At 25.1% G+C, this 11089-nt stretch overlaps 1 protein-coding gene across 1 annotated transcript; it reads right to left on the minus strand.

Annotated features, from left to right (window-relative positions):
- Nucleotides 1–383: 383 nt before the first annotated feature.
- Nucleotides 384–9824, minus strand: LOC114129057 (dynamin-1-like protein). Its single transcript, XM_050204221.1, has 3 exons — nt 9483–9824; nt 1951–3374; nt 384–1618 (listed from the first exon to the last, which is right to left on the minus strand). The coding sequence occupies exons 2-3, from the start codon at nt 3349–3351 to the stop codon at nt 989–991; spliced, it is 2031 nt and encodes a 676-aa protein (XP_050060178.1). The 5' UTR covers nt 3352–3374; nt 9483–9824; the 3' UTR covers nt 384–988.
- Nucleotides 9825–11089: the final 1265 nt, after the last annotated feature.

Below are 11089 nucleotides of genomic sequence, written 5' to 3' on the forward strand. Positions count from 1 at the left end.
TTCTACCAAAAAGTATTAATTTATTTATTATTATCATTGTCTATATGTAATTCAATTTTTTAAATATTTGAATTTGGAAAAATTTAATTTAATTTATATAATATAACGAGCTTCTTCACACTTTTTTATGGTATGTCTACCGTCGATATTGATCAATAATTTATAACTTATAAGTTATGAGTTAATAACCTAATTATAATTATATAAATAGTGATTTAGTAAAATATAGTTCAAGTTCAACCGATTCCATATTACTAACGGAAAAGAAATAATACAAACAGTAATATAAATATCGTTGAAAATTAAGGTTAATTGTATCAAAATTTTCAAACTTAATATCTAACTTGCTGATAGTTAAAGTAATACATGTACTTATTTATTATTTATTATTATTTTTTTTTTTAATGTATTTTTCGACTACTAATAACTTTTTTTATTATTAATACAACTACATTCTTCTTTAATGCTATTAACATATTATTATGATGTAACGGGTTCACAAAAAATAGATAGTGCTGTTAGAGTTTATTCGTCTTACAAGTTTTACCTACCAAATATTATAGACTATATAATGTTATTAATCGAAAATAATTATGATTGTAAAGGTTCGGCGACAATAAACAGCTAACTATCTACATTTGTTAACTAAATAAATAACAATACGCATGTAACATAGAATACAAGTATCTTATATATTTGAATATTACTTAAAGTTGAGCATAAAAAGAAATCCTATTTATTATATTTTAAAAATATAATCTAGAAATATAATTAATTATTTATGATTATTCATTATGATTTATGACTTATGAGCATATAAATTAGCATATATTGAGCAAAAAAGGCAATATAATATATTAGGTACCTATGTTAGAAAAATGTAATTTAGAAATATAGTTAACTATTTATAATTAGTTATTATAACCTACTAGAAACATTATAATTTTATTGTGAATTTAAAAAAATATATATATTTTTAGAGAATAGATTAAAAATATTGAATGTCAACCATACTTTTTAATGCTTTCTTAACAGCATCCAATTTGATTAGAACATCTTTTCTATCCTCTTGAAAACGTTCATCTTCTAAAAGTACTTCATCAATTTTGTTATCAATTAAATAAGTTTGGAATATTTCTTGATTTAAACGCTTATCAAGGTCTTTTAAAAATGAATTTATCATTTTGTGTTTAATTCTTTTAGGCACAAAGTCCCGCACAATTTTTCTGATGTATTCAAAATAACATATACTTAAATCTCTATGTAACTTTACTTGTTCAGATGATTCTAAATCATCGTCATTGTTATTAAGACCTGATAATAGTTGATTCAACATTTGTATTCTTTTAATTTCAACCTTTTTTTCATTGCCTTTTTTGTTCCGGCTCATATTATTCCAACCACGATCTGAATCACTATCGCTATTACAATTGTAATTATTTATGTTTGCAGCAGCGAGAATTTCTTCTTGAATTGTATTGTTTGAATTAACAATTTCCAGTATGAAATCTGGATTTGATGTATCTAAACATTCTTGATAAGATTCTATGTATGATGCAATAAATTCTTTAATGCTTTTCACATTTTCTTCTAACAACTTATCAAAAACTTTTCTCACCTAAAATAATAATAATATTATTCAATAACTGTTTATTCTAGGATAGAATAAATTCAGAAAAAAATAAAATAAAGAGTGATAATGAACAAATTATATAAATTTAATTTGTAAAATTATATATTATAATATATTATTATTATATTTATACTTTTAATTTTTATTTGATTCTATAAATATAGAATAATATCTGTCAAATTATTTAACCACAACCCTTTAAGTAATAATTATATTTACTAATAAACATTCTTAAGTGCATAAATCATCACAAAGGTATATTATGTTAATGGACTGTAGCTAACTACAATATAATAATATAATTGAGCTAAACTTACGTCTTCGTCGAGCTGTGGGTACCGTTTAAGTGTGTCCAACAAACTGATGTCAATCGAATTAAATATGTTTAACATTTCATTGCGCACCAATTCAACGCAATCCAATGACGGCTCGATTAAGTTATTTAATTGTCGTTTTAATATTTTTTGTAACGCCTTTTCGTTCACAAAAGTACTTTGGTTGATGCCTGATGCATTTAATAACGCTTTTGCAATATTTTCATCTGATAAATCTTGAAGCGGATCAATGGAATTTATTGTCTTTAAATATTTTTGTTGTATTATTTGAACGACACTGGCCCCACCAATAATTTCTTCGACCGAAACATCGTCTTGATTTCCATTTACAGCATTTTCGTACGATTTGCTGATATCTTTTAAAAGTTCTATTATAAATGATATGTTGTTCTCGGGTGTGTGCAGTAACAAAAGTTTCTTTCCCAATTTATTTTTCAACTCTTCAAGTTCAAATTTAAGTTTAGGAAATACTTTTTTAATGTGGGTTATCAATACCAACTGTAACGTATGAGTTAATGCTCTGTTGCCGTGTTTCGTACATATATCAGGATAATTAGTTTTAAGAAATTCTGTTTCTGACTTTAGTGTTGCGTCCATTGGTTTATTTTCAACGATGTCTTTTTGACTTCTGTTCACCACACCGATGATACCTAATTTTACCGGAATCCTGCGACCACACAGTAAATCCTTCGTGTCTTGTTGTGTTCCTTCATCAATCAGGTCCAGTTTTGTAACTACAGCTATAGTTCTGATGCCATCTGGATCCAATTTCTTTGCTATTTGAAGACTTTCACTTGTTGACGGGTCCGTATTTGCAGTCACTACTGCTAAAATAATAGAATTAGACTGTTCTGCATAACTAATAATTAATTTCTGTATTTGTTCGTCTATGTCTGCAGGTTGATCTCCTACAGGTACTTTTGTTATACCCGGTAAATCTACAAAAGTCAGATCGTAACGATTAGTGTGAATTTTCAATATAATTTGATTTTTTGTTATTCCCTTATTGGATCCCGCTAGAATGTTTGTTCTACATTCAATTTCATTGCGTACCAAATCAAAATCAAAATAATAGGCATTTGGTCTATGTAGAAATTCTACCCATTCTGTTATGTTTTCATCGTTCTCAATGTTATTTGACATCAGCATAGATTTTTTTGTTTCTTCTGTGTACCTAATCATTTGTATAACTAATGGAGCCCTAGTAACCACGCCTGTTCCTCGAGGTAAAAATGATCTTCCTACGATGCTTTCTAGCACAGAACTTTTACCAGAACTCTGTGTTCCCACAACTACAATTTGTGGTATGTCAATGATTTGCTGTTCACCAACTACTGAAAAAACATCTTGCAACTTATTCACAATTTGTATAAGAGACTGCATTGTTAATTTCGTGCCGTCTAAATCTAAAATTAAAAATAAATATATTTAGTAATTAGAATTTAAACAAGTATAATAGTTTAATATTTAAGCTATAGTAATGACTTGAATTAATAAACAATTGTAATGTTACTATTTGCATTATTAAACTTATATACAATGGAGTTTATTTTATAACATCTAATGAATCGTTATAATGCATAATATATACATTTTAGATATTGAGTGTAGTGAAAATGCTACAAAAAAAGATTTTATTTAAACAGACATTCAGAGTCCACACATAGAAAAGCAAAATATGTAAAATAATAAATATGGATATATTTTTGACCCAAGTGTATACTTAAGATTACCCGTTAAGACTAACCGCTTGTGATTAAACAGCGGTTTATAATTGTATCATGAGTACCTACTAGGTATACTATATTATGTATTATATGAACATTTAAATTTTTCGTCTTTAATAATAATGATTAGGACCGGATTTTTATGCACAAAAAATCCTTTAAATATGCTCCTAAATATACTAAAATGTGCTAAAATGTATGTTCTTCAAATTGATTTGAAAACATTTTATTTAAAATTATTATAAAAAAAATTATTAAAAAGATATAAAAAGGTGTTAAAAGTATAAAAAGTCAAATTTTGAAAGTTTGAACTTATATGATTGCACAGATTTCTACATAGAAAGTTTTTTGGTAGCCATTATAATATGGTATTTTATATGGTAAATATTAACTTTGTTGTATTTTTTTTTATGATTTCTAAACCTGTTGTTTTAAAAAAATATATAAGCATATATATTTTATTTAAATAATTTTACATTTATTATTTTATTTTAACATTACAAACGATGTTATTCTTAATACATTTTGTATAATAAATGTAATGTTTTGCCTAACGACAAAATGGCGGAAACTGATACGAGAGATTCACTATTAATAATATAGGAGTACCTTATCTAGTATAGGAGTTGTGTGTGAAGGACGAATTTATCTATATTAATTTAATTTGTATAATATATTATTTTGTATAGTATGATTGTGTCATCTTATCTTTGGCAATAACGACCAGTCATGATTTCATCAATATTTGTGACTTTTAAAGTGAAAATACGTCGAAAAACAAAATATATAGGCTATAATTCTATAAATCATAATAGTAAACTTTAATTCATTATCTATAACACTACAAATATGCAAAACACAATTAGTGTTATTTTAATAAGAATGATACAAATTGGGGACAATTCTCATTAGATTTCAAAATGCTTTTCCCAATACATATAATATGCATTTATATATAAATCCATTTCATAATAATAATACAAAACTTAAAACAAAATGTTTGTAAAAAAAGACAGTTTGTTCAGGTCTTACAGCAGCGCAGTTGTTGAAATCGGAATTGTCTTATGTATATACTATAAAGTATTTTATGGACATAAATTTATTATTGTTCAACAAATAATATATTAATATGTCTAAAAGACTGTAATATAAATAGGTTCGATGTCTAATATTATAACTTTTAATGCAAAAGAAAAAACATGCCGTACGGTTTCATAGAAAAGAAATAGATCGAAATGAATTAATGTGGTTTATCAAATATTTTTAGTCTGTGATGAAAATATTAACTTAGATAAGTATTTTATTATTATAGTGTGGGGGACTAGAGATTTGAATAATTACATTTTACATGTGTAATAATAATAATTTACATATTGATGCTAATATTTATTTTCCGGCATTGATACAATTTGCAGTATAATATACTTTTATTTATATTTTTTAGATTCTGAACGAAGTGATGAATGTATTGATTTTACAATGGTGTGTGTTTTTTTTTTTTTTTTTTTTGTTTTTGTGTCTGTACAGCATAACTAGTCGAAATAATGCTCCAATTTCAACCACCCATGGGGGTGGTTTCCGATGTAAAAGTGAATATCCTTGGTGCATTATAGAGGTAAAAAGTTAACATTTTCCAACAGTTTTCAAAAAAATCGAGAAAAACAAAAAAAAAATGACGGAAAAACGGCAATTTTTACGCAAAACCAGTTTTCGACCAAATCGATTTTTTTTTATGGTTGTAATTCAAAAACTAATCACTGAAAATACTTGAAATTTTCACCAAATGTTAATGTCAGTAGTATCTGTATATAGTTAAATTTTCAAAAAATTTTGACTTTTTTTGAGTTATTTATAGACCACTGAAATTTTCGATTTTTTTGAGAAATTTTTTTTAAAGTGTCGATAAAAAAATTTTGGATGGCCAAAAAGTTTTGAAAATTTAATACAAGGTTCGTTATGAGTTGTTTTTATTGTAGCTAAAAAAAATTAAAAATCGTTAGTCACAATTTTTTTTTATAAGAGTTTATAGTTCAAATTTTTACGAAATCTGTCGAAAACGCGAAAATTTACAAGTAATTTTGAAGTTGAAAAATCATAAAATTTTTTTCTTTTATAACTAAGTTTTGAAAATTTGGTACAAGGTTCTCCATACATTTTTCTTCAAATATCTGTAAAAAAAAACTCTACCGGATTCAGACAAAAAAATTTTATGAGTGTTTGAAATTTGAATTTTTACAAAACCACGCTAAATAACGGTTTAGCCTCAAACGATTTTTGATATTTGTTATTATTCAAAAAGTATAAGTCGTAGATACTTGAAAATTTTACCAGTTATTTAGATTGGCATTTTATTTACTTGATTTAATTTTCAAAATATTTTGATTTTTTTTTGAGCTATTTATAGACAACTGAAATTTTCAATTTTTCTGAAAATTGTTTTTTTATGTGTCGATTAAATATTTTTGGCCCTATCAAAATACTTGAAAATTTAATGCAAAGTTCCTCATAAGTTATTATTATAGTGATTAAAAAATTATAAGAATACATAGGCACAATTTTTTTTTATTAGCATTTGAACTTCAAATTATGACAAAAATTCGTCAAAACCATGAATATTTGCAAATTATTTTGTAGGTATATTTCATAAAAATTTTTGTATAAGTAGCTAAGAGTTGAAAATTTAATACAAGGTTTTTCATAAATTTAACTTACAATTATTATAAAAGAACTTAAATTTTGTTGTATTCAGGCCATTAAAACATAAACCACCTTTTTCACCAACCACTAGAAATTATATCCTAGGCTGACAAATCATCTTCGTTCAGAATCGTTTTTCGTATACAATGATAACTATCATTGGATTCAAATTTAACACTCCTATAGTATATAATAATGATCCATACGCCACCTAATGTACAGCAGAGCGGTACTCACTTGCCCGCTTTTTTTATTATGAAAACTAAACTAAACAGATAGATTGTATTGCGTATTCAGTAAATACTGACTGCCAAAGATCAAATGCTTATTGCTTACTATTTAATAAATTATGAATATGATATTATAAATTCACAGTAATGATAAAAAATATGTCAAACATAAGAAAGAAAGAAAAAAATGATGACGCGTTGTTTACAATATAGTATATACTAAATTAATGCCACTGCAATTTAATTTTAAAACTATTGAAACCACTAAAAAAGTTATAAGTCAATAAGAACTTTTTTCGTATACTTGTTAATGATATATACCTATATATAAAATAATAATAAAAACGATATTTTACCAAAATTCTTCTTTTTATATTGATATTGAAAATTTTATTTCTTAGTAAGTTATGACTAGCCTTCTTGGGTTTTTTTTTCGAATGACGGGTCACTTAAAATTTTATAAAGTATTCGAGAAACACAGACGTAAAATAAAACAATAATTACATACATTTTTTAATATATTAAACAATACATATTATATAGCATAAAACAATTTGCATACATGTTAGTAAATTAAACCAATAAAACCTAAAATGATTCTATAATATATAGTATATACACTATTGACTATACATATAGTCTATACACTATACAGTACACAATTATTGTTATATACACAGAGCCGAATTTAAGGGGGTACAATGGGTACAATTGTACCAGGTGGCTATAGTTTTTAGGAACAGTAGTAAAGAGGTATAAAATGTTGAATAAATTCTAATAATCATGATGGCACATTGATAAGTGATAATCACTGTTCTTTGTTTATATTATTTAGCCATCATAGATCAGTGGTTATTAACCTTTTTAGGACCACGGAACATTTATAATTTTATTAGATTTTTGCGGAGCATTATAGATCGTAAATATGTAAAATAAAACTATACTTTACATTTTTTTTTAATAAAATTTATTACATAATGATATATTGATAGATACTCGTATTGGTCATATTTAGTCAATGTTACAATTGTCAATTATTATTTATTATATATTATTATAATACAATTGGTAAATGATATAAAATAAATATAATTGAACGTATTAAAGAAATATTTAGATTATTTAATGTGATATTTGGGCCTGATGACTGTTTACAATATTTAGTCTTATACCTAATAATTAATATTATGTGAAAGCGCCAAACACCCATAATTGTAATTCTTCTACAAAACGTTTATTTTCGACATTGAGAAGAATTAAATCCTACCTTAGATCTTATTCTGAAGTTCTAGATAAGAAAGACTTAATAGCTTAGCAGTCATGAGTAGATATAGACGCAGATATAATATCCAAAATAGATTACAACGGTATAATTGAAGAGTTTTCTCACAAGAAATATAGAAAAAGTGTTAATATGAGTTTTAATTCAGAAAATTTGTTGTTTAATACATTTTTATTTTTAAGTGTATTGATATTTTTAAATACTAGAGTCCTAAAATTATTTTATTATTATTATTATTATTATTACCTATTAAATATTAAAAATACCCAAACATATCTAAATACGCCCTAGAGGGAGGAGCGGTGAACGATTTAATTTGTACTTGGCGTCAAAATCTTAAATTCAGCCCTGTATACACGTCTTTTACCATTGTGTTTTGGAAGTTCATACAAGTAAAAATGTTCAAAGAATGAAACTAAAAAATTTTTTTCACTATTTTTAAAATTTTGTCGGAATACCATGTACCAAGTACTCCAAAATCCAAATACAAGAAACGCCGTTTAAAAACCAATGTTGTGAGACGTAGTATATATACTATTTAGTCAATATTAAATCGATTGAAAATATCTTAAATTAATTTTAGACAGAAAGTAATATTTTCATAAGCAGAAAAACATAATTTTTTTCGTAAAATATAAATAAAATACAATTATGTAGATCTATTTTAAAGTGATTCGTCAGTTAAATTATCGAAATTATTTATAATTTATAATATTAATATCAATTATCATGTTATGTATTACAACAGAAATTAAAACTGCTGTATACTATAAAAACTTGAAATCAATAGCACACTTTATCAGTTACTTTATCATGAGTGTACCTACTACCTAGCTATTGTTATTCGAATACAAAACTATAAAAAGTAAGAAGATTATGATTATTATGATAAATTAACAGAACCTATTTATTATATTTTTTATACCATATTATTATTATTATCAATTATGTACCTATAAATATAATAATTATTATTTGTTCTTATTGACTTTTGATGTTAACGTTAAAAGTTATGTTTTATAACACTCAATTAAAATATTTAATTATTTGAATGGAAATATAAGCTCAACACCATGTATACGGCATATTGACTATTCTTAACGTAAACAAGTAACAGCCTTATTTGATTGAAATAGTAAAATATTGAAAATTGACAAAATTTTCGTAAATAGTATGCTATTTTTTGATACCAATTTCAAAGTTTTTGGACATAAAGGAACTTAACAATTTAAGAAATTAAGTAAATAAAGTACAACAACTGTATTTTATCAGTTATTTGAAAATGGTTAATAATCAAATTTTGAAACTTAAATTTGGACTGAAAAATATTGGTGAAGTGTTTTAGTCAATACGTGAAGTTGGGCTGGTTAATTTAACGTACACACTACTTCCAGAAAATTAATAATATTAATAGGTATTTTAGTATTTACCAAGCGTTAATCTATTATTATTTTGTAATATTATAAAAATAAAATTGAAATAAAATATTTGTAACTTTATTACATCACCAATTACTTACTAATTAAATAAAAATAAAATAACTTATTAAGAACATGAACAATTTATAAATGTACTTACAGTAATAAAATTGCCAAGTCTACGCTTTGGGTAGCTATATATGTATAGTGGTTGTTGTTCAATATGGATGTCGAAATTTCAAAATTGTTAAATAATATCGATGAGTCGAAACGCTAATAACTAATGACTGAACAGTCGAGATGTATTCTTACAAATAAAGTAATAAAAAATGGTTGTGATTATTGTTGACGTTTCGTTGTCACACAGCGCTACACCCACCACCCTGCGACACACGCATTCACAATGTAAAAAAAAATATGGATAAGAAAATCATTGTAAATCACAACTATAATTATTATTAATAATATAGTTTTTATGCTTTGGTATTTGCAATCTACAGGGCGGCAGAAGTACGTTAGGGGATCGGTGACGATGATTGCCTGTCTTTATCTAACACACGCGCAACATAAGAATTCAGACGTGGCTTTTGTCCAACGTATCGATTGATACAGTAAAGCGATAAGAATTCTGAAATCAATCGGTACGCTGGACAAAAAAAAAACACGTCGAATTCTTATGTTGCGCGTGTGTTAGACAAAGACAGGAAATTAAATGCTTTTGTTGACGTAATAATAATGTATCTTTTAAACTTAAATGGGACTTGTTATAAATGGCAATTAAAATATACTTTTACAATGGACATACGAGTTTTTGATGGACTTATTAAAAACTGTTAATTTAATATAAACTCTAATTAATCAATAGTATAAATAGTTAAAATTTATTTTAGACTTATTTTTTGATATACTAAATAATATTATTGTCGTAAAAAGATTAAAAATGAAAAAATATTTTAAAAAAAATGTATTTATTGTAATAAATAAAAAGTAGTGTTTTCATCAATTTTTTAGTCAAATAAAACCTGTTATTTTATGCTAATTAAAGACATCACATTTTAAACGTAAGAAACATACAGATATACCATACATAATCATTTATTTTAATATATGATAATAATTATAAGAGAGACATAATATGTTAAATGTTAATAATATTAATATCATATTAATCATATTATTATTATCGATAAAAATAATATTATTTTGACGCATCGACGTATCATCAGTGATTACAACGGCATGTATTAAAAATAGATTTTCTAAAAAATAATACGTCCGGACATATCACATTTTTAAAGATAGATTAACAAATTAAATATTATCTAAAACATTACACGTCCAAAATTGAATGAATTGTTTTTGACAAAAGTAACAAATCCGGACTTGTTATATTTATCCGCTTAATATTTAGACCAGGGTAAAATATTGATTGCATGTCTCGTTAATTTAGGACTTGTTATAATATGTGTGCACTAAAAAAACCTAACTTGCGCTAAAATCATAAAAATTAAAGTATAAATAAAACATGTTTTAATTAAAATATTGACGTATAATGTTTTACCGAATCAAAAAGATGACCCAGATTAACCCAATAGACTAATAAAACGATTTTGAGAAAAATTGGACTTACAACTTTTGGCCTTTTAACCATCGAAATGCAATACGTACAAAATTAACGTTTAATATTTTTTACAGTGAAAAATAGTCAATAGTATTTGTTTTATCATAATAATAAAACTAATCATGAGAACAAAAATAATTAACATG

Source organism: Aphis gossypii, chromosome 1, assembly GCF_020184175.1.
Source record: "Aphis gossypii isolate Hap1 chromosome 1, ASM2018417v2, whole genome shotgun sequence".
Classification (NCBI taxonomy): Eukaryota; Metazoa; Arthropoda; class Insecta; order Hemiptera; family Aphididae; genus Aphis; species Aphis gossypii.

Bases quoted from the DNA above. Each gene is read 5' to 3' on its own strand.
- LOC114129057 (XM_050204221.1), bottom strand. From the start codon at position 3,351: ATGCAGTCTCTTATACAAATTGTGAATAAGTTGCAAGATGTTTTTTCA. The intron at 1,619-1,950 runs GTAAGTTTAGCT...TTATTATTTTAG, and splicing joins ACCCACAGCTCGACGAAGAC to GTGAGAAAAGTTTTTGATAA.